Consider the following 27839-nt stretch of genomic DNA (forward strand, 5'->3'; position numbering starts at 1 on the left):
TTCCTTGATCCTAGATGCCATACCTTTGTTTATAATTTGCTTAACATAGAATGATTTGCTCATTACTGCAGACACATGACGGGCAAAGGCTAGATTACCATCTGTATATCACCAAGTCCCTGACTACTGGGTCAACTCTTAGGGGCTTTGTCAATATGATAGTTATCAGGGTGGATGACTTCTCAAAGGATACCATTATGCACTTTTTGACATTTAGCTTTAGTCCATGGCTCTGACACCAGTTATTTGACAGTGTTAGCCCTTCCGGGGGAACATGTGTCAGTGGGGGGAATTCTAGGATTGCTCCTGATTTACAATCTGCAAATGTAGCCAGTCAAGAGGCCATTGGCATTGGCTTTGATTTCAGAGAAATGAAAAAAGGAGCGGTCGTAAGACCAATCCCTCAGGGACTCCATTGCCACCAGAAAGCAGTTGGTAGGGATCGCCCACTGTCACACTCTCATAGGTTATCGACATAGGGGATAAGATCTGGTCCCTCCCCGTTTGTTGATGTACCAGATCGCTAACATTGTCCATCTGAATCACAATAGTTCCTAGAGGAAGAGAACTGTGTAGTTCCTGCAATGCTGGAAGAACTGCTCTCATCTCTAGTATAACGATATGCAATTTGGTCTCCTGGGGCATCCATGTGCCTTGGACTGCTCAACCCAGATAATGCCCCACCCCATCTGGAAGGGGCCAAAGAAGACATTCTTTGCAAATTCGAGAAAGTTTGACAGAAAAGCTTAGAGGATTCCTGTGTACTGGCCACTGGACTGCAAAAGTCCACTACAGAATTCTCATATGAAAGCAGTCTGTATGCAACAGAAATATCATGGTCGCCATGGAACTCAACGCCCTGAGAACTAAACTGGCTGGAGGTTTTGGAATGGCCATGACTTGTTTGATGTGAAATCTTACATTTGAGACTCTGTCCATTGTCAGATAAGCACAAGACGTTCTTGTGTCTAGCCATGCTCCTATGAAATCTATCACTTGAACTGGTTCCATTTGGGATTTGTGGAGGCTGATCATTATCCCAAGAGCTGGAGCCAAGTGGGGGAGATAAATCCTTGGCCTGTAACAATAGATGCTTGGTTCAGGCAGTTAGGAGCCAGCAGTCCAGGAAGGGGAAATTCTGGAACTCTTGCAGCCTGAGATGGGCTGCCACCACTGCCAAACATTTGGTGAATACCCTGGAAGCTCTGGTGAGGCCAAATGGGAGTGATCTGAAAAGGTAATGAGTGGCTCCCAGCCTGAAATGAAGGTGCAGTCTGGAGTGCCTGTATTTTGATGTGATACTACACATCCTTCAGGTCTACTGAACACATTCATTTGTTCATCCTCAAAAGTGGTAGGATGGAGTGAACCGTGACTATCCTGAATTTTGTGTGTTCTTTACATATTTGTTCACAGAAGTAAAGTGCAGAATTGGTCTCAGTTCCACTGTCTTTTTGGGTATGAAAAAGAACCCGGAAAAGACACCTAATCTGGCTTGATTGGGAGGGACCTCCTGGATGACTTTTTTCCAGCAACTTTGCTACTTCTATGGCTGCGTCCTCCCTCTGATAAGGTGGAACATCGGGGAGGTAATTCTTTGAATTCGGTTTCTCTAAAAAGGGAATATAGTATCCTCTGGATACAATCCTTAGCTTCCATTGGTTGCTTGTGATGGCTTCCCAGGATGTGGGGTGCAAGAAAAGCACCCCCCAACTGCTTCCAGAGGAAGGCAGTCGGGCAACTACTCAGAAATGCTGGAAGGGTCTGTCCGAGAAGGGTTTCCGAAACCTTTGATTTTGTGGGCCTCCTCTGCCACGTGGGCGGCATCTACCATTCTGGTTATTTCCCCTCTGCCTCCCACAGAGTCCTGATAAGACGCTTGAGATTTCTTGAACCACATCTTTTTACTGCCACACTGGTTCCTGGAAAAGGACCTTTGTGAAGTAGAAAAGTGGATTCCGATGGCAAACAGGATATTCCCATCTTTCTTGCTGCAGGAGTGCATCTCTCAATCTATGGGTCCAAACAAGGTCAATCTGTCAAAGGGCGCACTGACGAAAGATGATTTAAAGGTCTCAGCAAAGTTGCACAGCCTCATCCAGGCATGGCGCCTTATGGCAATGCTGGAAGCGGACATCCTTGAGATACTCTCAGCCGCATGGGATATAAGCCTCATAGACGTGTCAGACAGTGATTGAAGTGTGGCCAATCTGGAGGAAAAGGCTTTCTGTTCCTCAGCAGACATGGACCCCAGGGCTGAGCTAGAGAGTTCCTTGACCAGGTCCCTCTGTAGTCTTTTAAATGGGATAAATAGTTTACCACCCTTAAAGTAAATGTGGAAGACGCATAAATTCTCTTGCCAAATCTGTCCAAAGCCTGAGATTCTCTATGGGGGGATAGAGACAGCAGCTTTCTTAGGCTAGCTCCTTTTTGGTGGCTGCTGCAACAACCAATACATCTACAGGAATACCCTTGGTCCATAAGGTCTTGTCTAGGGGCACTTAAGATTTTACTTGTGCATTTTGCTCTGGGCTGTACTGTATCTGGTTCCTTCCATGCCCTAGAAGACACCAACTCAATGAGTGGGTCAAGTGTGTGGGGGGGGGGGGGGACGACTGGGGGAAATGACCCAGGATGTAGATGGGCTGGACCCAAAAGCCTCCAACAGCACTGATTCCTCTGAAGAAGGAATTTGGGAAGACCAACCACCTCTTTGACAGAGAATTTCTAAAATGTTTTACGTTGCCGATCTTGGGAATCCTTCACCTTCCTCAAAGTTAGTGTCAGTGGTAATGGAGTCCAGCCTCCTCTTGCACAGTCTCTTCCAAGAGACCTCCTTAGTGGGATCTTCCAGGGACGTGTCAGAACAGTCTTGGGGTTCCACAGATGAAGTGTATGGAGACTTTCTGGAGCCGGCTGTCCACATGGTAGACTAGAGTCCTCAGGCACCAATCCAGACAGGGTAGGGATAGTGTCCGAAGAAGTGAGAGCTGAGGGTCTCCTGGAACAGGAGAGAGCCCTCAACACCACTTCGAAAGATGAAGGGCTCCAAGCTCTCGGAAGTATCTTCTACAGAGAAGAAACTACCGGAGAAGACATCTCCCGAAGCCTTCGTGCCCTTCACTCCGAAGAGGGAGTTTGAGCCATGCTGTCGAATGCCAAAGCTCTGAGAGGAAGCAACTGCTCCAAAAACCACAATGTGGAAGTAAAACCCCCAGAACCAACGTCAAGGCTACGGCTCCCAGAAACACTCGGCCCCTAAAATGTTGGAGCTGAGCATGTCAGAGAAATGGTCGGGGGTGAAGATGAGGTCATTATCTGCCACAACACCTCGGCGCCCTGGAGTAACAGAACCGAAGACTCAAGAGGCCTGAATCAGAAAAGGAGCCACTGGGCGGAAAGGGGAGAGCCTCATGGATCCAGAAGGGGACTGAGCAGACAAAACCCCCATCTGGATCTGAGCCTCGAGAAATTGCCTCATTAGTCTACTTATGTCTTTCTCAGACAGACTTCAAGAGGATATGCAGAATGTGGAAGAGGGAGGCCTGGAAGATTTTCTCAGAAGAGGAGATTTCCAAGAGCAGGTGGTCGGCCCAAGCCAGAAGTCGAGGCACGATGTGGAGACCTCTGATCCAATCCGCTTGGCCCCAAGGAAGCAGACGAGGCACAGAGTGGTGGGGTGGAAGTCGGAGCTGAAGAAGCCAGTGCAGACAAAGTCAGCTCAGAGGACCTCAAAGCCTTTTTTGGCAGCTCCAAAGAGGACCTCGTAGTGGAGTGCTTCCTGCTCTCCTGGCCTGTTTAGAAGATTTAGAGGGGGGTTGAGCCCCTGAAGGTGAAGGGGCAGCAGAGGAAGATGAAGGCAAGAGCAAGCCTTTCAAAATAAGCTTGCTACTCCTACCTGTCAGGGCCCTAGGGAGAAAACTTTTACGAATGCTGCAGTCACTGTCCACATGAGAAGGCCCCTGACAGTAAAACTCACTCCTCTGTGGGCATCAGACAACCGGATCTTATGCCCACAGGAAGTGCATTTTTTGAAACCTAATGGTTTCTCCTTTTGATCAGCCATTGAAAGAGAAAGAGAAGAGAGGAAAGGGGGAACGTTATGATAAGAGAAACCAGAGTAAAGGGAAAGGATAATCTAAAGTTTTGTTTTTTTTTTTTTGTTTTTTGTTTTTATGAAAACTACAAGAAAAGGGGGAGACTAAGAAGACAGAGACAAAGAAAAACAACCTAACTTATGCAATGAAAACCACTAATAAACTTGTGGAGGAGCTCAGGAGCACTGGAACCTAGATGTTATTCCAATGAGCGGCAAACAAGATCTGAGGTATTTTGAGGAGTGGGGAATTATGGGTATGTGGGAGGAGCTCAAGAGCTCAAGCTTGGAATTTTTAGCTAGTGAAGTGGATGGTCAATTCCGAGGGTTGGAGCATTGACCCCACAGGTTAATGAATGAATGAAGATGGCAACATTAAGTTTACTGTTGCTATTTGCCATTTGTGAAGCACCAAGACTGTTTTGAGGCTACAATTAAATAGCAATTCCAAAGGCCTGATAGGTAATGTTTCATGCTATATAGAAGGCACTCTGGGATACTGTCTGTACCCACTGATACAGTGTTATTGGCCTTAGAGACAGCAGTAAGAAACTGTTCTCTAGTGAAAGTCTACGAAGTTGTATTTGGCAGCATTTCCTGAGGGAAGTTTGAGAGGGAGAGAGGGGGGTAAAATTGGAGCTGAATTTGTCAGCCAGTAGGTTTGCTATATCTTTTGGCTCAGTACAGGTGGCTCTATTAACAATGAGCACTGCACACAATTGTTTACTGCCTTTGAGTTTGCAGACATAGCTAAAAAAAGACATGTGGAAGTCCTTGGGTCTGGGGGGACAAATGTACTTCAAATTTGGCTCTGGTAGACCTTATTTGTTCTCCGAGTTGTTTGCTTAGTTTAACAAGAGTGATTTTATCCTGCTGTGCTACACCTCCTAGTTTTTGCCATAATTTTCTTCCTTCTGTTATAAAGCCTACTGATGTTATGATTCCACCATGATGGCTTGTTTTCTGAGTTAGTTCTGTATTTCTTCCTGGTAGGTCCAGACACCTCTATGCAGCAATTAATGTGCTTATAATGGGATACTGTGAACAGTTCTGCAGAAGCAGCAGTGTTCTATGGGTTTATGGGGGCTTGAAATTTTACCAGGTTACCACTTAATAGTAGGAAGTTAGCCTTAGAGTACTTCCTGAATAATCCAGGGTTAGCAGAGGTTCCAAGTATTATTCTTACTTTAAAGGAGACCATTTTTTTGTGATCTCACCTTACCAGAGAAGACATAAAACTAGGGGGATGTGCAGCACTCTCTCATATTAGTATGGACCAGATCCAGTTTGTCAATACACTGACCAGGGGTGCAAACAATCTTGTTGAGGGAGTTTGTGTTTACAAAATCCAGGAACCTCTGTGCCTTTACGTTTGGTGCTTTATAGGACTGCTATTTAATAGCGGGATCATTAAAGTCACCTATGGATATGGTACTGGGTTGGATAGTGAGTATTTATAAATAGAAAAGTTGAAACACGTTACTGGGTTCCTGGCTCGCAGAGGGTCCTACAGCTTGCAAGGAAATTGCATAGGATTTTGACTATGGTAATCTGAACTTCGAGAAGCTCAAGTGCATTGTCCTGTATGACCAGACTTGAGGTACATTTTTGATGTAAATCGGGATACCTCCACCTTTAGCCCCTGTCTGTGTAGTAACTGATCTAAATGTGTGGAAAACATTATAGTTTTGCACTGCCAATGTGCTCTCCTTGGCTTTAAACAATGTCTCTTACTACAAAGATGTTAGCATTCTCTAGGGTGAGGAGAGCTTGTAGGGAGTGGAGTTTTCTGCTTAGATTCCAAGCACTAAGCAACACTTAAAGATTTCACTAACAGGTCAGAAGTCTTTGCATGGCTGACCAAATGAAAAATATGTAGTGTTATTTAAATTCTAATACTGCTATTACTGAAAAATTGCCAACTGTCAAAATACTGTAAAATTGCTTGCAAGCATTACCAGTTTCCATGATGATGTATATGAGCTGCAGAATGCTGCGCAACTTACTGGAATAACTTATTTTCACAGTGCAGCAACAACAAATAAATTTCCTCATAAATAAAAGCAACATCAAATCTATGCATGTTTAATTACTGCTGTGAAAAAAACATTTACAAATATTATTGTTGTAGAAGTAATGTCAGGTAATAAAAAAAAACTCCATATAAAGTAATGTACATGTCGCTACTCAGTCCTGAACTGATATTTTGGATTAAGGCTAGTGCCTTCACAAGCAGCAAGCTCAGACTGTATAACCAGACTCAGTTTCTGCACACATCACAGTTTTTCACCTGAATGACACTGAATTTAGATCACCAGCATTCACCAATGATTACAGCATCCTCAGTTCCTCGATAAATGTGACCCTCCACCAGCTGTAGAATCAGCAGAGTTTTGTATTACCACCACAAAAGGTACAGGAGAATTTGGCCGCAATAGTGCTAGATGATTAAGGATGCTTCTAGTCTAGCCAGTCCCCCTGCACAATGAATAGGCCATAGTGAGGAATACAGCATGGACTAGCAAGACAATGACCTGTGAGGAATTCTCTTACAATGTTCCCCAGTCTCCACTGAGACCCATGACTTAACTGCATACATGAGCTCATACTTGGGAAGGCAGGAAAGATTTATTAGCATCAGGTAGACTATCCACTAGTGAGAATAATGAAATGTCGACAGGTTGATGAACAGCTGATGGTTCCAAGCCCCCATATAGGATAGGACATCCTCTTGATTCCCCTTGTCCATAGGTTTAGACTCTTGACAGCAGTGTTGTGGACTATGGATCACATGATGAACTAAAGAGTTTGTGCAGTTTTCAGATTAAGAAGCCTAATCAAACTTCCATGCCATTCACTGGTCTGATAGACAATAGCCATTCTGCTACCTGCAGAAACACGGCCTAGTACTTCCAGGCTGCATGCATGACATCCTTCAAGACTGTTACCACAAAAGGATGACCTAATTTCACCCTCCTTCCTTCCTCAAATACTCAAATCTTATTTGGAAGTTTGCTAACAAATGATGGCTGAAACTCAGCCTATACAGGACTTTATAAATACCAGTATTCAGAATAACTGCTCATCTAGAGGGAAGCTGTAGGGAGGAAAAAACTCATTGTCCTTGTCTCTCTAGGAGATAACTGCCTCTACAGGTGTAAAGATTTATCTAAATAATTCATTCTGCCTTTCAGCTTTCTTCAGGGTGATGAAGTCCCTTTCCTTAACTGTCCAAAAGATTATGCCTTCTGGATCTTCAGTCCCCTCAAAGGAAGCCTCAGAGGAAAGAGAATCATCCACCCTCACCAATGGTAGCAAGGGCAAGTTTACACATGGCCATGTCTAATGAGCAAGCACATGATAGGTTCACAGTAAGTATTAAGTGACAAGGAGAAGTCCACTGAACTCGCACTGGGTTTAGTGCTGACCTAAGTCTTTGCTCTCTAAGGGTGCAATCCCATATCCCTGTGGTCAAGAACCACTTTTGTCTGAAGTCAAAGGCCTAACCCCTCGGACCTAGCACAAGCAGAGCTGAAATACCCTGATCTGTTCTAGTAAATTAAATCTGCTGGACCCATGAGGAGATTTTGGGAGGAAAGTTCTTAGTTCATGTACAATCAAGGTCAGATGACAGGATAGGACATTCTTAGGATTAGACCAGACATGTGCACAGCTAGGTCAAATAAACTGGGGAAGGTCAGCACCTACAACCTGAAACAACCTCTACACATAAGATAGAAGCCTGGAAGTACATTTCCTTTAGAATCCTTGTTCTCACAGAGGACGAGGAGATGTGTCACTGTCAGCCCTCACAAGCAGAGGGATCAAGTTTGCAACATATGGGAACGAGAGTAACACTTGTGAAATATGGGCTTGTCTGCAAGAAGGCTTGAACAAGTCCAGCCGTCCATATCTTCTGGCCTTCTGATGGCATCTGACACTGCATATAGTTCCTCTCACATCTGTCGTCCTAATTAATATTCAAGTGGTATTCTCTTTCTGGTAGTAAAGAGACCAGGTATTTCTAATCCAATGCTTGTAGTGATGGGGATGAATCATTATCCTTTATGTAATGCTTTTCTCTCAGACAGTACAGTAGGGTAGCTCCTAGCTTATTATTTGCTGGCAACAAACACTTCAGATGTTTCATTATTTAGGCACCAAATATAGGAACATTTCCACAATGTAAACCAAAATTAATATCTGAAATGCCACTGAGCAATGGAAGAAAACTTGGTTCAGGGGAGGTTACATAAACTCTCCTGACATAGAAATATACAACAGAGCATGTACCAATGTAGGGATAGTGCCCCCCCACCACCACAGAGAGTTTAAACTTAAAAAAAATATATATATAGACCCAGGAAGAATATTAGCTCTACAAGATTTCTTTTCAGTAGCTGCCCTATCTAACACTAAGTATCTGTTGTTCGGTTACCTAGTCGTCAATCCATCACATTTTAAAGCTGTTTAAATGAATACCTTTTCATTGGCATGCAAAGTATTTACTTTTTTTTAAAAGCCTAGATGACTGCAGTATGCATCAATATATTTGATTTTGTCTATGCAAAGTACTTCCACTCCAAGTACAGTGGCAGCCATAATACCTCTCAAGCTACAGAATACCCCCAGAGGTCAAATTTGTGATTTGCTGTGTAGCAGTATCGGACTGTGGTCAAATTTCTTTTTGATAAATGGAAAATCTTTGGTAGAGAGGAATATGCGACTAACCTCAGAAAGTAAACACCCTGAGATGGTGTCCAGCTATATCTGACAACTGATAAAATCACAAAACAGAAGACTGAATGAGGACTTTTCTTGATGGTGCTAATACTCACATGAATAAGTAAAGGAAGTAACAGAAATAGGAGTACTTGTATCAGCTGAATGCTGTGATGCAATGTGCATCAGTCGGACTATGCTTCTTACAGCTTTCTTAAGCACAATTCCATCACTTTCTACTTCACATGCTTGAGATCAGGCTGCACTCCACCAATGCATATGCCACGGATCTAACAGTGCTTGCCCAGCCTCATGCTTCTCAATTCTGCCTCCCTGGAACCTAAAACATCTACTTCAGAAAAACAAAGATATAAAATTATAAAACTGAAATATTTAAATGGCCAATCATCTACAATGTGGATGAGAAGAACCATCAAATTACGGAAAGGGGGAATGAAAGAAAAAGTCTGAAAGGCTCGAGAACAAAGGTAGGCAAAACTCTTAAGCACAGTGTCAAAAATCATCACTTTTCTTGAAAGATGTTACAATGCCTAGCAAAACTGCAGACATGAGTGACATCTGTGATACATGGATATGTACACATTTGGAACACACTAACTACATCTATAAAATGAATCAACAAACTTGCTAAAAAGCATGCAGTATCTGTTGATCCCCAATGGAGTGTGCAAAGCAAAATTCACTTAAGGGCCATTCAGTATCACTGGTGCTAGGGGATGCCTGCCTCTGTTCGAAACAGTATCAGGTGTTAAGAATACCAAAAAGCAAAGAAAAACCTCTTAGGAAGATGGAAGCTGAACACACTCAGAGATAAATACCAGAAAGCCAAACCCTGAAGCAGAAATATGCCAAAAGCGACCTGGCTCCTGTGGTTATACGAAAAAGCATTAAGTTATGATGAAGTAAGTAAGTGGCTGTAACACGACAGGTATCTATCTGCAAGACACATTCCTGAAACAGGCACTAGAACTGGCATCACTCCTAGTGGAATGGCTTTAGACTTCACTAACCAAATGAAAATTAACCATCTGATGCGCCAAGATAATGCAGTTAGCAATCCATTTGTATATTTTTGTACAATTACTGCATATTATAATTTAATTATTTGCATAATGTTGATCTTGTTTGAATCACATTAATTTCACAAAAGAATATGGTTTCCAAATAAGCAGTATGACAAACAGAATGCCTAGTTTAATGGACATCTTGCAACAATCTCTCAATATAACTACTTGCCTTTCCTTTGATTGCAACTTGTCTTAGAGGCCCAGGTTAGTCGAAGGCTTTGATAATTGGTGTCTTCATCACATATTAAAGTTCGAGTCAGGCAAAAGTCTATCACTGCCAATTAAATACATTATAAATATTACAACACAAATTGAGATACACTGAATAGCTTCTCTTATTATTTAAAACGGGCACACAATTTAAATAAGTACTCTAGCAATAATAAACAGATTAGATGGTTTCATTGCCAGGAAAAGGAGTCATCAAACCAAATCCAGTTTCATAACTGGGTTACAGAAAAACTGAGTGAAGGAGTTCCAGTACACATTTTGTCTCTCATCTAGAGAAGAACTATTCAAGCTATTGTATGAAATTAATATGTAAATGATGTATATCTTACTGTTTACACGATTAATTTTGAAACTGTCTTCCTACTGTACTTTTCATTATGTATTTACTGTGTTTTAATCAGATTATAACTGTATCAGATGTACTTTTTACTGTAGTGCACATCCCAGGCTGAGTAAAATAGGTCAGTTAAACAAAATTATGTTCACAAGACATCTCAGTCACTCAACATGTGAGCACTCACACACACTAAACAGATTTCCTTACCCTAAAACAGTCGCACAGACTCCCAAGCCCCACCACTTATTTTTGTTGAACAGGAAGTTGCCCAGCATGGTCTTTGCATAATGCTGATCAAATAAACTGCAACTATATCACACACACATATATATATATATATATATATATATATATATATATATATAGCGGGGCTATGTTCACCATGTCTGTTAGATTCTAGAAGAAGCCTCGTATATCTCATTAACACTTAACTGGTGTGGAATGTCACACCTCTAGTAGACTACACATATCTTGCATTTCAGAGCATTTTCCATTCCAGAGAATTTTTTGAAAAAATAAACTTAAAAATGATAAGTTCAACAAAAGTAAATATTTTGTGAATAAAAGCTATTAAAACTGTACAAACTTCAATGATATCAGTAAGAAGTACACTTTGAAGTGATAACAGTCAATGCAACCATAGTCCTTCCATAAATACTGTATTACAATGCACACGCATCGCAAATTATATTTTTTGCTTAACTTTCACAATTTGTCACATCTTGAAAGCTGTATAACCTAGACATATATTGTTAGAGAACCGTTTTGGTAACCAGACACACGTTTTCACATGACCACAAGAAATTGCTCAATGAATGCATGTTTATTGAGAGATTTACAGAAATATGAAAACATGTGTAACTGTATAATTTAGCAATATAAATAGTACATAATATTTCTCAAGACATGCAACTTATAGTCAAATTTAAACAGTTTTCTTCAACATCTAGGGTTTCACCTGATGTCATGCAACAGTTTGTAAATCACTTGTTTTTCTGAAGTATCAAGTACATACGGGAATATTGTTTATTTTCATAATTACTAACAAACATCAGCACTAGGTTATTGTTCTTCTTTCGGCATTTCCCAGTTAGGGGTTGCCACAGCGGAACTCCGGTCCGCTAATGACTGGCAGCAGATTTTTTTTTACGGGTGTAGAGGTGCCCGCTCGACACCCAACCTTCAATGAAGGCATGCCCATTCTAGGCATGTCTTTCGAACGCCACTCGACCGTGGAGAGGACATGCAGACTCCACACAGAAGGCGCTCCAGCCAAGAATCGAACGGGATAACCTCTTGCTGTGAGGCAACAATGCTACCGCTGCACCACCGGGGCTGCTAAACATCAGCACTATGTACAATGGTGATATAAATGGACATAGACAATGAATTTTCCTGCCTCCCACCATGGCATATCTCAGCATACTCCTCAGTGACATGTTGGGCTCTCAGTTATGAAAATAGGAACATATAAATAAAAAGTGATGAACACTGATTAATTTCCTCATTGCAGGATAACGTTTCATTTTGATAAGAATGTTTTGCACTTTCTAATAAATCTTATTAGCTGGAAAGTCACTTTTAAAATGAAGTCAGACCTCAAAAAGCTCTAGACACCATAAGGAGCTAAAGGTGTGAACTGAAAGTATGCAAAAAGGCTCTATAGGCTTGAATGAGACATACAGGGTTAAAAGAGATTTCTATGGACTGACCACTTCTATTACCAGACTCCCTTTTCAGAAACAGCAAAATTGTGAGAGACAATCATGGCAGTAGATATCCGACCCTGTTATTCATAAGTCAACATAAGGCAGTTGTTCCTGGTGAATCATTTGCATCATACCCAATACAATATCTACTAAATTATGCCCTTCTATAAAGGACTGTGAGGCCAGTCCAGGGGTCTATTTATGGTTTACAATCCATTCATCTAGACTACGATTGAAGAGGGTTAGAGAGCTACTTTGTTTATGAGGGGGGAATCTATTTTGTAAATACTTACATCTGGGAATAAAAATCCCAAAGTGAGCAAGGCAATCTACAAATTTCCAGCAATGTATACATACACCTTCCTGCAAGTCTGAAGCTGCAGAGACCACATGAACCAACTGTTAGGCATTCACACTACAGGGAGGGTCTAGCCTCAGTACTTAGTGTCAAAATACCCTATACTTAAGTCCAAATCTTCTCTGCACACATCACCATAAACAGCAATATGTATTCCCAATCAAAATGGACAACACAGTGGTTGTGTTGTTGCATCACAGCAAGACGTTCTGGGGATTGATTCTCGGCTGGGGTGCCTTCTGTGAAGAGTCCGCACATCCTCTCTGCGTACATATGGGTTTCCTCCTATACTACAAAGACATGCATCTCGAAAGTTTTTTTCCACGGGCCTCTGCTGAAAACTGGTTTCATTCCAAGTCGGACTTTCCTGCTAAACAAATGTTAAATAAAATTACAGCATATCAGCCAAAGATGAAATTCCATCAAGAAATTACTTCTCTCAGGAATTATTCATGCATGTACAAACAATCCAGCCTCTAACAGAATTACATTCATTACAGCAAGTCTGTACACTACACTATTTATAAGGTCAAATCTTTCACTTTTCAACTACTCCATTCACAGACTTTGAGAAGTGCAGGACCCAATATAGGCTTGTCTGACTACCTCATACACATGAAGCACACAATAAATGAACTAAGCAAGGCACAGAAACGCTCACATACAAAACTACTACTGATTCAGCAGAAAGGAAGGGAACTTCTGAAGAGATAAAAAATACAGTCAGACAAGTCAAATGCCTCAGACAACTGCACTGTTTTATTCCCATTCTAGTCTCTATTTAATTCATCATCCATCTTATATGGATAGAACAAGCACAATATCTACAAATGGACATAAGCTGCAAAGACATACTCTGAATGACTACTGCTGGAAAATATCTAGCCTTGAAATGAGTCTTACTTCTACTGCCTGGTATGCAAATAAAAGACCAATCTCCTCACTGAAAAACTCAAAGGAGTCACAGACAGCTGCCAGCATCATGAAAGCAAAATCCAAACAACAATCCTGCCAAATGGAGTCCTACTAGAATTTAACAAGTACTCACTGTATTAACTCCAGCTAAAAATCTAGAAAAATCTAATTTTCACACTTCGGTAATGTGACCCTTTGCTTATCCTACTCAAGATGAGTTCACATATTTATATTTTAAGAAACTACATCAAGAACTGAAATTGTTTTATTTTCAGTTTTTTTTTTCTTTTTGAATCAGCTAGCAAAACTGAAATGCTACCTACATTTCTATCACTCATCACTGATAGCTTAATTCCAACTTGAAAAGTACTTACAATAGTACCTAAAGATGAGCTTTTTTCAGATACAGAGAACCTATAAAACACGTATTAATGAACAGCATCATCATATTCCTTTCCTTCTTTTCCCCCTCAAATGAGTTGCCCTTAAAGTTTATGTGACTGAACATTTTTTCTCTCAGCAACTCATTTTCCTGTTGTAACAGTCTGCAATATTTGTGTGCCAAATAAATCTTCTCAATGCCCTTATAGCAATAAACTCTAAGAAATATACAAGTATATATATCTCTAGGTAGGTCCAGGTGTAGAACAAAAACATTTTTTTTAAGCAATACTTAAAAGTACATGTGCAAATATTTTATTACTATTCCTTTTTGCTGTAATTGTGCCAATTATGTAAAGCAGGCTGATTGTAAATAACTAAAGTAAAAACTATATTACGTTTACAAAGTACGTCAAACCTGTGTTTGCATTTAATGTAGGGTGAGTAAATGTCCAATCACTGCCTAAATTCCAAGTCATGTGACCTAGAATTCTAATGATGCAATTGTTACTATATACAGTTTTCACAGTTAACTGTTTTCTGTAGTCTATAAACCATTTCAATATACAAATGCAGCACAATCTGTTAGAAATAAATCAACCAATAAATGCAGATGCGCAACATTCTGCCTTAAAGGCATGTGGGTAGTAGTGCCCTGCTACCCTTCCTATGGCAGTCCACCAAAGCTCAGAGCCTCTCCCACTTCCTATCTGTGGGTCTGAAAGACCAATCACATGGCAGTACAAGGACTGTCTGACAGATCCACAGACAGGACGCTTTCATTCTTCTAGTGCCATAGTAAGAGAAGGATCTCTTGGAAGACTGCTCCTCTCTCTGGATTCCTTCAGTTACTGAGCTCAGATAAACCCTTTTTGGTTTTATTTACTGTCGCTGCCTTTTTCTATCAGTGCTTGTACTGTGTAATTTGCTGATTTGCTTTTTTTTTTTCCTGAATGGAAAGTTGTCATTTGAGCTTAATTTTACTTACAGTAAAAGAGTTATACGGTTTATTTTAAACTAGTTCTTACTTCCTGTTGAATATTTAATACTTCCATTTTATGAATTCTGATGTCTACAAAGGCCATTTTAGTGCAGTTAGTCTCATTGCCTTGTGAAGCAAGAATCACAAATTAATCACGGCTGTTTTTCAGCTGATTAAAACCATCCTTTTGAAAGGTGTGATAGGAAAACTTAATGCTTTGCAGTTTTTTTTCCTTTGGGGCTATGATTATCTGGGGTAGCAATTTAAATGATTTTTTGTTTAAATAGCAACTATGGCACCATTTTGTACATGAATCATTTCTGACAGGAATTTTTGAATCATTTACACTTAGTTCCTTTTCTAAGGCTATCTTTTGTGTTTCTATTCATGGGGCTGAAACTACCTTTATTTATTAAAATTATGACTTTTACGTGTGTTTTGTGCTTTGAGATGGGTTATTTAATCTGTTGTCTTTTTACTTAGTGCAGTATTCAGAGTAGAATCCTTGTAGAAATAGACTTCAGATTGTTACTTAGAGAGTGAGAGAGCAAGCGACAGAAAGAGAAAGAGAACAGGGGTTTTGTCCATATTTTACTGGCCAACCATGCAGCAAGTATTTTATATTGCTTTGGCTAGGTTTTTGCCCCTGACTTGGAGTCAGGTACGGCGCACACCCCCAACCACCCACCCCTTATGCACCTAAAAACATAGACATAAATAAAAAAATATATATGTCTCCGCCTACAACTTGAAACTCCAAAGTGACCTTTGGTACGCTTTCGGAACAATCTTCTGTTTTCTCCAGAACCCCTGGTGTGGTGTTTATTCCACAACTGTGGATTACAGGGTGTACCACTGCCTGCTTCAGGTATGGGAGCTTCAAACCCTTTAAGTGCAGGGGAAGGTAGGGGTGCAGAATCTGTTGCCAGTGCTGATATGCCTCCCCCTCAGGGCTTCTCCCACTAGTAAGGTACACTCAAAAAGGGAACAGAAGACCCACCTAGTTGTAAGGCAGCAGCCACTTGACTGTTTTCCCACCTCGGATGGTGTCTGGCTAGATCCATTGTTCACATAGTTGATTATGGGGTGCATACTCGGGTTATAAGTAAGCAAATGCTTATACCATTGTTCAATCATCTAACGATCCTGATTTTGAAGGGGCCCCGGTGTATGACATTTTGAAACTGTCAGAATTTGATCAGTCAGTCTCCTCTGAGGAGGAACAGGTTCAGGAACACAAATAGATATTTCCTTTTTCCCAAATTCTGGCTAAATTTAAGGGTGCATTCAACTGGAATCAATCAATGGCTGCCCTGGAGATCGGTAAGTTTTATGATCTTTTAGAAGAGAGGCCCCAGGTGCGGAGACCTTTCTTCCATTGATCCCAACACTGGAGGACTTTAAGAAAGCTTGCAATTCTACTCTGTTTATTAAGGCTCTGCCTAGTAAGTGGGTATGTTTGGGCTATGCTTAACCTCCAACACCCCTTATCTGTGAATCCTGCTTCTGCATCACCACAGACCTCTTATATTTATTTATTTGCATTTGTTAACCGGGTTGGTCCAGCTGGGTAAGAATTACCCTTTTTCAGTGGAGACCCGAGGGGAAAAGCCCCAAACAGACATACAAATACATACGAATAGAGACAAATTAACAATATTACAGAGGAAAACAATATTATGGGTACAATGGATAAGAAAAACAAACAATGAAAGTTTGAGAATATGAGTAAGGTAGGCCAGAGGCATGCATGCAAAAGATTTATGAAAAGGTGTTCTGAGCAAGATCTCTGAATTAAGTTAATGTAGGCAAAGAAATGATGATTTAGGTGTGGAGTTAGTAGTGTGGGAGTTTTAGGTGGGAGCATGTGAAGGACATTCCCATTTGGAGGAGAGATGGGAGAGAAGCATGGATTTGAAATTGTTGTGGTTAGGTATATTACGTAGTGGTGTGGGGAGATTGTTCCATAGTTTGGCTATAGTGTGGGATAGTAGTAGTTTACCAGTTGGGCGGATGGGTTTGTGTACATGCAGGAGGTTTTGGCCTGTGGCATTAAAAAGACTTTGCCTTCTTCAAATCCAGTCCTTTCAGATAAACTAAGCAAATGGCTAGAATCTCAGGGAAAGAAGTTGGCACAGTCCAGTACAATAGCTTTCACAAGTATTAACTACCCGTATTTTATGAGGAAGTTTGTGTTAATGGTGTATGTATAAGTTTTTAGATGAGTCTGCCACACTTTTACCTGCGGAGTAAAAATGCTGGGTAAGATATTGTTTCCAATGTTTCTCAGGTGTCAAAAATAGAAGTTATGTTCTTACCATAACGTTCCATGTTAGTTGTCTTCTTCTCGCCTTCTTCTTGCTGGATGGGTTCGGAGCCGACCTCGGCTCCGACTCGGCCACTCTAAAAGCTCGAGAGTTGGTTCCACCGGCTCGAGGCTCCCCTTATATCCCACAATGCTAGGCGTGAGTTACCTCAGATCTCGTTTGCAAGCTAACCCCAGCTTATAATAGTATCAGAAAAACTATAACAAAGTCCACCTCTAAAACCAGGGAGAAAGAAGGGTGACCTATATCCTGATCCAGGAAATATGCACAACAGCATATGCCTAAGAAAAGAGGTGGTAGAAAGAGAGGTCACAATCACAACTCCTCTAGGTCTGTCCAGGCCAGGGGGAAGGAGGGTGGGACGCAAGAAGAAGGCGAGAAGAAGACAACTAACATGGAATGTTATGGTAAGAACATAACTTCTATATGTTAAGTTGTCTATCTCGCCTTCATTCTTGCTGGATGGGACCGCGTCCCTAGCACCTTGTCCCGGGTGGCCTAACGGAACAGACTCCTGAGAACAGTGGAACCAAAGTTAGCTCTATGCCTAGAAGCTAAATCCAACTTATAATGAGAAATGAAAGTGTGAGGAGTAGCCCAAGTAGCCGCTGCACAAATGGTGTCAATAGGCAGTCTGTCTTGGAAGGCTAAAGAAGTAGCCAAAGCTCTGGTGGAATGGGCCTTAGGTTTATTAGGCAGCTTTTGGTGTCTAATTTCATAAACAAGGGAAATCAGAGATGTTAGCCATCTAGATAATGATACCTTTGAAACTGAAAGTCCCTTTCTGCCTTCTGCATAGGAGACAAACAGCTGGTCAGATTTTCTGAATTGTTTTGTTCTATCCAAATAGTACCTCAACTGACGATGAACATCTAGCCAGTGTAATTTCTGTTCAGACCTTTTGGAATATTCTGGAAAAAAGACAGGGAGGTCAATGCTTTGATTTAGGTTAGACGTCGAAACTACCTTAGGCAAAAAGGACGGGTTGGTTCAGAAGATACCCTGTCCTTATGGAACAATAGATAAGGAGGTCGACAGCTGAGTGCATGAAGTTCTGAAACTCTTCTAGCTGAAGTAATAGCTACCAGAAAGAGAGTCTTCCATGATAGCAATTTTAAAGAACAGGAGGCTGCAGGTTCGAAAGGGGGAAGAATCAAAGAAGTAAGAACTAAATTTAGGTCCCAAGGAGAAGGAGGATTTCTTATAGGAGGTCTGAGAAGAAAAACTCCTTTCAAAAAGGCTTTGCAAAGCTTGTGGGACATTAAGGCAGACTCAGAAAAACCCACATGAAAGTTAGAAATAGCTGCCAATTGAACTTTAAGAGTAGAAGGAGATGAACCTGCATGGAAGAGTTCAGCTAGAAAATCAAGGACTATTTGGATGGAAGCAGTGAAAGGATCTATGTCCCTTCCTTGAGCCCAATATGTGAAGCGTTTCCACTTACTCAAATAAATCTTCCGAGTAGAAGATTTATGGGAAGCTATCAAAATATCTCGAACAGAGTGAGATAATTGAGGAAGCCTGGCTAAGGTTGGAACTGGAGGAACCAAGCAGTGAGGTTCAGAGAGGGGAGGGAGCGATGAAACTGACCCGACTGATGGATCAAAAGATCTGGAACTAGGTCCAGATGCCAAGGTCGCTCCAATAGAAAGTGATGTAGAAAGGGGAACCACACCTGTCGAGGCCAGTAAGGAGCAATGAGGATCAACGAGGCCTTCTGAGCGATAGCTTTCTGTATCACTTGAGAGATTAGTGGGAAGGGAGGAAATGCATACAGAAGTCCCGGGGCCAAACTTGGACTAGAGCGTCTCTGCTGGGCTGGCCTGGTAAAGGGAATAGAGTGAAATAATCTCTGCACTTGCTGTTTTGGGGAGTAGCAAAAAGATCGCAGCAAGGCTGACCCCACTTGAGAAAAATTTCTCTCACAACAGAGTCCTTCAGAGACCACTCGTGAGGCATGAGGATAGCTCTGCTCAACTTGTCCGCGATTTGATTGGACTTCCCGGGGATGTGCGTTGCTATCAGAAACCGCTGAGAAGAAATCGCCCATTGCCACAATCTGAGTGCTTCTCGACACAGGGGGTAGGACCTGGTTCCGCCTTGTTTGTTGATATACCACACTACAGACATGTTGTCTGTCTGGATTGCAATCGCTCCCAAGGGAAGAGAGTCTTGAAGGGCTTGCAACGCTAAAAGCACTGCTCTCATCTCCAGAACATTTATGTGCAAGTGGCATTCGTCTGGTTGCCATGTGCCCTGGACCATCCTGCCCTGATAATGCCCCCCCCACCCGATCAGGGAGGCATCCGTTGTCAGAGTAGCAACCGGAGGGGGAGGAACAAAGGGTCTTCCCAACAAGAGCTGAGGGGAAGACATCCACCACATGAGATGATTTCTGCACGCCTGCGTGATCATAATGGTGTGGGACATCGGAAGTTGCTGGTATGACCATTGTGTAAAGAGCATCCATTGAAGGATTCGCATGTGGAATCTGGCTAATGGAAGCAGAGGTATGGCCGCCATAATTCCCAACACTTTCAGAACTAACCTGGCTTTGATTCTGTTGTTGTTGAACAGGAGTGAGACCAGTTTGTGTATGTCTGTTATTCTCTGATCTGTTAGTCTCGCTGACATGTCTACTGTGTCTAGATTTGCGCCTATGAAAGTAATAGTACGACAAGGCGACAAAACAGACTTTTCGCAATTTATTGAAATGCCTAACTTTTGACAAATGCGAAAAGTGTAATCCCTGGCCATCAGAAGGAGATGCTTGGTGGGAGCTGTGAGGAGCCAGTCGTCCAAATATGGAAACACCTGGAATCCTTGTCGTCTCAGGTGAGAAGCTAAGAAGAAAGATCGTATTTTTGTTAGCAGCATTGGAATTATTGCCTCCGCTCAGCCATCGTGGAATTTATTGTTCAGGTGAGAAGCTACCACTGCCATGCATTTGGTAAACACCCGGGGGGCAGTGGTGAGACCAAAGGGCAGGGCCCTGAATTGAAAATGACTGGTTCCCAGCCTGAAGCGGAGGAATCTTCTGGAGCGTCTGTTCATTTTTATGTGATAGTACGCATTCTGAAGGTCTATAGAGCACATCCAGTTTCCTTTTCCCAATAGGGGAAGGATGGACTGCAGCGTGACCATCCGAAATCTTGTTTTCTTGACTGATCTGTTCAAGATACTGAGATCCAAAATTGGTCTCCAGTCCCCTGTTTTCTTTGGAACTAAAAAGAACCTTGAGTAGATTCCGGATCCTTGCTGGTCTGCTGGAACTGGCTGAATTGCTCTTTTCGCAAGCAGCTTTGAAATTTCCAAAACCGCTAGATCCCTTTGAGCAGGTGGAACATCTGGAAGGGATTTTTTTGATTGGTTTGGAATGCGAAGAAAGGGAATAGAATAGCCTTCGGAAATGACGGACTGTACCCATTTGTCTTGAGTCAGGTATAGCCAGGCTTCTGGGTACAGTGACAATCTTCCCCCGACTGCCTCCGAAGGTGGGCAGTCGGGCAACACCTCAGGGATGCTGAAAGGGCTTATCAGAGAAGGCTTCTCGATTGCCCTGGTTCTGGAGCCCCTGCCTCGACGGCGACGTCTACCATTATTATTCCCGCCTCTGCCTCTGGCGGGGAACCGACTCTGCGTCAGGCGAAGTCCCTTGAGATTGTTTACGGAACCACATTTTCCCACTTTTCTGGCCTTTGGGGTAAGGCCTAGAAGGAGTAGAAAAACGGACTCCGACGGCAGAAAGAGTCTTGCCATCAGTCTCGCACCTAGTCAAGGTTTCTTTCACTTGAGGACCAAAGAGAGATGATCCATCGAACGGGGAATTAGTGAAAGACGTTTTGAAGGGGTCCGCAAAATTGCATAGCCGCATCCAGGCATGCCTACGTAAGGCCACACCTGTCCCTGCGGCCCTGCTCGCTCCATCAGCCGCATAAGAAAGGAGGCGCATGGAGGAGTTGGCTATGGAGTTCAGGGTAGCCAGCTGAGTGTTCATCTTATCTTGAAAACCTGCAGCTGTAGGGTCCTTCAACATGTCACTCGCTTCTTTGATCAAGTCCCTTTGAAGACGAGTAAAATGGCACAGGTAGTTCAGCGAACGCATAGCAAATGTCGCTGACGAGAACATCCGCTTCCCGTACCTGTCCATGGACCTAGATTCCTTGTTAGGTGGATGGACAGGTACTGAAGGATCAGCTAGTTCCTTCTTAGTGGCAGCAGCAACCACCATAGCATCCACAGAAACTCCTTTTGTCAAGAACTGTTTGTCTGCTGGTGCCGTTATGAATTTTGAGGGTCTCCTGGGAGTGGGGTCCACTGAATCAGGAGCCATCCATGCCTTTTTAGCTACCACCTGCATGAGGGGGTCAAAGGGAGACACCCAGGAGGTGGAAGGACGAGAGCCAAACGCCTCAAGGTACACAGATTCATCCTCCGAAGGGTTGAGGGCTGGCCAATTTCCCTCTGTTTGAGGATTTCTAGAATGTCTGCAAAGGAGACATCTTCAGAAGGGGAACGGGGAACCCTCGGAATCCTCTAAATCTGTGTCAGATGTGATGGACTCAGGTGAGTCAATGTGTTTCCTCTTACACTTCCTCTTCCGAGCGGGCTCCTCTGCCAAATCAGGAGAGGCCTCGGAAGAGGATGAGATCCCACAGGGGTTCCTGAGGAGCTGGCTCTCTGCGGTCCGGGATGAGGGAGTGAGTCGACTTGACCTGAGGCACCGTGAGGGAGGGGCGACGGAGCCGACTGTGGAGTAGAGCCAGGCTCTAACACACTCCGCATGACCTCGAACGCACCCCTGTCAGGCAAAGCCAGAGGTCCCCGCTCCGAGAAGCTGAGAACCTCCCTCGGCACCGACAGTGATGGCTCCGAGGCCGATGTCGGAGCCGAACTCACCAGCGCCGAAGCTCCGAGAGGAAGAGCGGGGTCGGACAAGGGTCCGATGCCACTCACCCCCTCGAAGCCGACGAGGGAAGTCCGGCGCCGAGATTCCTCGAAAGAAGAAATTGGAGCCGACGACGGAGCCGAAGACATCTGTATCGGCTCCGACGCTACCAGTCTCGGTTCCGAAACGCCCCGGCTCCGAGCTCAACGGAGTCGGAGGAGGAACATATTGATGGACAGGGGCAGGCATCGACTGATGAGTCGGGCTCTGAAGCATTTGGGCCAGTGCCTCGGACTTAAGAAGTCGACTCACTACCCTCTGAAGGTCATGATCCGACAGCCTCGATGACCTAGAGGAGTGAGATTTATGGCTCCGTTCAGACAGCAAAGGAGATGCTGGAGCCGAATGAACGGAGCCAAGGGATGGTGACCTAGATCTCTTCCTAGATGTCGGCTCCGAAGGTCTGGTCGGAGCCGACAAGGGGCTTTCTAATACCTCGGCTCCAGCCGGAGCCGAGGGAACCACAGAAGCTGTAGACTCATCGGCTCCAGCCGGAGCCGATGCAGACGTAGATTTAGTAGCCTTAGGTCTCGGCTCAGTAGCTGGAGCCGAGGACCTAGAAGCCTTGGAGGGCTTCCCAGAGACAGAAAGGGAATCCTCAGGCTTAAGTAGACCCCTTAGGATCAATTTGTTCTTTCTTTCCTGCAGGACCCTGGGACTGAAGCCGTGGCATACAGCACAGGAGTCCTGCAGGTGCAAAGGCCCCAGGCAGTAGACACAAGAAGTGTGACCGTCTGTCAGAGACATTTTCTGACAGCACGCATCACACTTCTTGAAGCCCGAGACCTTTGTGTCTTTAGACATCCTAGAACAAGAAAGTGTAACCACACACACTCAGTCAGACACACTGATTACACTTCTCTTATTTTTTAAAACTCAAAAATAAAACAACTAACAAAAGTTTTAATTAAGAGCAACACACACACACCACTAGGGAATGGGAGAAAGGCCTGAAGGCCCGAGGGAGAACTTTTAAGCTCTTGTGGGAAAGAAACGGGATTTTATGAAAAAGGGGGTTAGAATTCCACTAAACTAAGGGAAAAAGTAGTTAAAATTTAAAATAAAGGGGTTTAAGTATCCTAACTTCACTGAAAGTTTACTTACCAAGAAGCCGGTAGAAAACCAACACCTCGATCGCTGTAGCGGCAAACGAGATCTGAGGTAACTCACGCCTAGCATTGTGGGATATAAGGGGAGCCTCGAGCCGGTGGAACCAACTCTCGAGCTTTTAGAGTGGCCGAGTCGGTCCAGCAAGAATGAAGGCGAGATAGACAACTTAACATCATGCTTTAAAAAGTGCCTTGGAGGGGGGCTGATCCTATTTCTAGAAATGCAGTAACATTAGTAGTGATAGGGAGGTATGCTTGCTTGGACAGTCAGAATTTTTCTGATGAGATAGAGATTAAGGATGCTCTAATTGAGTCTGATTGTGCTTTGTGAAGTAGCTAATCAGATCCTTAAAAACTGGGTTCACAGAGAAACTGATGCAAGCGGTGTCAAAAATGTTTTTTATTCACAAGTTTCCCTACCTTAAGTAGGATAATTTTCAGCAGCCTAAGAAGTCCAAACCAAACAAAAATTGCAAGACAAGAACTCTGACAAAGCTAAAAAAAAAGGGATTCCTTTCCAAAAAGGATATTTCCCCTTCCAACACATGACTATCCCCAGACACAGTACCTATCTTTCTCAAGTTCCCCACTGGGTTGCCACATCTTGAAAGTTAGCTTTCAAGGTGGCCTGGCTGTCAATGGTTTCTAACAGATGGGTGCTCAATATCGCAGACAGGAGCTACAGGTGGCAGTGGAAAGAACATTTACTACCATTCGAGGAGTCTCCCAATAATCTGCAAAACAAGACCGTTATTCCATCCTATTCTCCAGGAAATGCTGGACTCAGGGGTCATAGAACTGGTCCCTCCTTTAAAGAGAATGAGGGGTTTCTACTCCAAAATTTTCGTGGTTTCCAAAAAAGAGCAGTTATGGAAACCGTTGTTGGACATTTCCTTTCCAAATACTTTCTCAAGGTCCCCAAGTTCAAGATGCTCACTCTGCATACATTGCTTTCTCTCTGCCTGACCACTGCTTCATGGTAACCCTGGACTTGAAGGATACTTATCCTCATATCCCCATTGCTCATCGCTGCAGGAGATGTCACATTTGCTGTGTCTGGTCTGTACTATCAGTATTCTGTATTGCACTTTGGTATATTCACTGCATCTTGAGTGCTTACCAAATGACTTGCCTCAGTCGTGGGTTGGATTCTGGGCACTGACTTTTTCTTCCTCACTTGAATGACTTGCTGAGCTCTACAGAGACTTATTCCAGGTGTTTGGAATTGCTAGAGAAGGTCTTAGCCTTACCCTCCCAGCTAGGGGTCAAGTTGGACCTCTGGAAGTCATGTCTAGCACCCTCAAAGACTGGTCTTTCTGAAATGTTTAACTCAAACAAAAGAAAGTCCTTTCTTCCTGAAGACAAGCACATGTCTTACCAGGCAGTGTTTCTTGTATTCTCCAGGAAGAATGTTGCCTCCGCAAAAGAATTTCTAAAACTTCTTGGACTGATGGCTTCCATGATTCTCATACCACCACTGGACACCTCTATATGAGGAAAATTCAGTGTTATGTCTGAAATTGCTTGATCCAACACCTTCATTCTGTAGAATTCAAGTTAATGGTGCTGCCCTTTATCAGGCAAGGATTACTTTTGTGGTAAGCATCAACCCAGGAATTCTTTCACCCCACTGATGTCAGCGCAATCTGTCCAGATTCATCTAACTTTGCTTGGGGAGCAGTGTCAATGGGGGTGCAAGTGTAAGCCAGTAGGGGGCCCAAGGATACATAGAAACTCATCAATATCAAAAAAATGTTGGCAGTGATTGAGGCTGTAAAAAGTCCTTCACTATCTATGAACACCAGGTCTTCTACTGGTCACCAGAATGATGTGGTACCTCAAAACTCAAGGGCGACAAGGTCTCTGTTGGTTGGGAATGATGTCGCGGGAGCTGGCTTTACAACATTCTCCTACTCTTCAGGCATCATACATCTTGTCACAGCAAAACACTGCGACAGACAGATTAAGCAGATCCTGGGCAGACCTACACAAGTGGCAGCTCAAGGCAATGTTGTTCCAGGGTCTAGTACAGATGTGGCAAATGCCTCAAAAAGATGTTTGCCTCCTTTCAAAACAGACAGCTGCAGAAATTCTGTTCAAGAGATCCTTGCAGCCATGCTTGGAGGACAGATGCTTTCTTGTTCCCTTGGATGGGACTGTTTCTGTGTGCGTTTCCCTCCTTTCCAATGATTCACAAGGTACTTTTGAAAGTTTAGGGAGAAATGCCAAAGATCACTGTGGTGACCCCCTATTAGCCAGGCAATCTTGTTTCTTCCCCCCTTTTGATGGTACTGGCCAAGAGCTATTATCATAAACTTCCTCACAGTCTCAGGAGTGACTTGTGCACCCCAGTTGGTGCAACTTCAACTGACAGCCTGGATGATTCAATCTTGACACCATTTAGGTACCCTTTATATAAGGATATGCAGTAGGCGTTAAAGGAGGCCATAAAAACTGCTACTAGAAAATCTTACATTTACAAAAGGATGAGGTGTTCTAAGTGCTGCCTAAACGGCAAAAAAGAGCTCACTAAGCTTAATATACCTCTGGTCTTGAAATATTTGCGTGAGCTACTTCAGGATGGCTTATTGAATGTGTGCATTAAGGTGCATTTAGTTGCCATGGTCTGCTCGTCTGCCAATGGATCTCCCTCTTTCTTCTTCCCTTTTGGCAAAACTGTTTATGAAAAGAGTTTTGCACACAAGACTCCCTTGCATGCATACCCCCTTCTTCATGGGATCTCAATGATCTGGAAAACTTTACCTTACCACCTTTCAAACTGGCTGCTCAAGCTGATCTAAGGTTCTTAACATGGAAAACTGTCTTGCTTATTGCTCTGACATCTGCAAGGTGAGTTTCTGAGCTGCAAGCCCTCGTGGTTGGACAGCCTTACTGGATTTTCCACTGAGACAGGATTGTGTTACACACTAATCTTTCTTCCATTCCAAAGGTGTTCTCAGAATTCACTCTCAGTCTATTAATCTCCCTGTGTTCTTTTCAGAACCTAAGAATAAGGGAGAGAGGATACTTCATACCTTGAATGTGCATCTGCAGCTCAGGTACTACCTTGACAGAACAAAACCTTTTAGGAAGGCAAAAGTTTATATATATATTTATTACACAGGGGCAAAGAAAGCTCAACACTTTTCTAAGCAAACCACTGCATGTTGCTTGCCCTCTGATGTACTTTTTTTTTGTTACATCCATCACACTAAGGTGAATCCAAACAAGGTAAAAGTACATTCCACCAGGGCCTTTCCCTTTTAAGCAGGGTATTGCAAAGCAGTCAATTCGAAGTATTCTAGAAACAGGAACTTGGTTCTCTGTCTATACCTTTACAAAGTACTACAAGCTGGATGTCTTAAATCCAAGGACTGTTCCCCAAGGGCTCCTGGACCCTTATCTTTCTTCCTCCCAGGTTAGGAAAGCTTTGGGAATCTACCCATATTCCTGTAAGGCAGTGTGTGCAATGAACATACTACATCTAAGTAAGTCTTACTTACCAGTAACAGTATATGTTCACACAATACACTGCCTTACTGGCAGTACCCTCCCACCATCTCCTTTTGTCGGATATACACAATTTGGTGTTGGGAGTTGCCGCTAAGTGTGTGTGTGGCTTTTGGGTTGGAACACTAAATGTTCGCAAAGCTTGCTTTTTCTTCTTCTCTTGTTGCTGGACCCTACAAAACTGAAAATGACCTGTCTGGGGGTTTGAAAGTCAGTCTCGGTACTGCCAGGTGATACGTCCTTCACACCTACAGCCAGCCAGTGGTTCTACCTCCCAGCATTAAAAGCTGCCAGATGAAGGGTAGCAGGTCACTACTACCCATATGCAAATATGGGAGTGTGTTCTACAAACATCTACAGTTAGAAAAGTAGGACTTTTACAACTGTATTTTATATACACATAAAAGCAAATTACAAAATAATATTCCCTGTAAAATGTACAATGATTGGCATATAATACAGTAACATAGCTGTAACATTAACAGTTGTCTACCATGGGATAACAAACATACACTTTACAAGGAATCTTATTCTGATTTAGTTTGCTTTTACTTGAATACAACTACATTTTTTGTTAATTTACTATATGATCGATTGATTGTGCTACATTTGTAAGCTGAAATCTGCTGCAGATTATAGAAAACATTTACTCACTGCAAACTGTCAAACAGTATATACTAACAATATCATTATAACTCCAGGTAACAGGATATAGAATCATGAAAGTAACTGGCAACTGCTCAGCATGCAATAAATACAAAAGAAAGCCTACTATACTTAATAAGCATAGTTCCACTCAACTAACACAAAAACTATTCATCTTGTAATCAGAAAGCCTGGTTCACATAATGAGAGTATAATTACAGCAAAAAGAAACAGCAACAAAAACTTTGCACATGAACAGCAACAAAAACTTTGCACATGATCTTTAATCTGCAGGCTTTTTTTTTGAAGAACATATAACTGTACACTTAGCAGGGGAAAAATGTTTTCATCCAAGTACTAAACATTAATGGATGCTTAACTTCAGACCTTAATATGTTTTCAGAACGTACTTTACAATACACACATCGTGATAATGATCTCTGTCCTATATCAGAAAGACAGGTATTTCTGGACAACTGTT

The 27839-nt window shown here is 42.8% G+C and overlaps 1 protein-coding gene across 1 annotated transcript in view; it reads right to left on the minus strand.

Moving 5' to 3' along the window:
- Positions 1-27839, minus strand: part of TDRD9 (tudor domain containing 9) — a 2841455-nt gene that overhangs the window by 2144891 nt on the left and 668725 nt on the right. Inside the window, exon 13 of the mRNA XM_044074496.1 lies at positions 10076-10180. Coding sequence (XP_043930431.1) covers positions 10076-10180 — 105 coding nt within the window. The remainder of the gene's footprint in view (positions 1-10075; positions 10181-27839) is intronic.

The sequence above is a fragment of the Protopterus annectens genome, chromosome 6.part0, assembly GCF_019279795.1.
Source record: "Protopterus annectens isolate FY-2018-M chromosome 6.part0, PAN1.0, whole genome shotgun sequence".
In the NCBI taxonomy this organism is placed as follows: Eukaryota; Metazoa; Chordata; order Ceratodontiformes; family Protopteridae; genus Protopterus; species Protopterus annectens.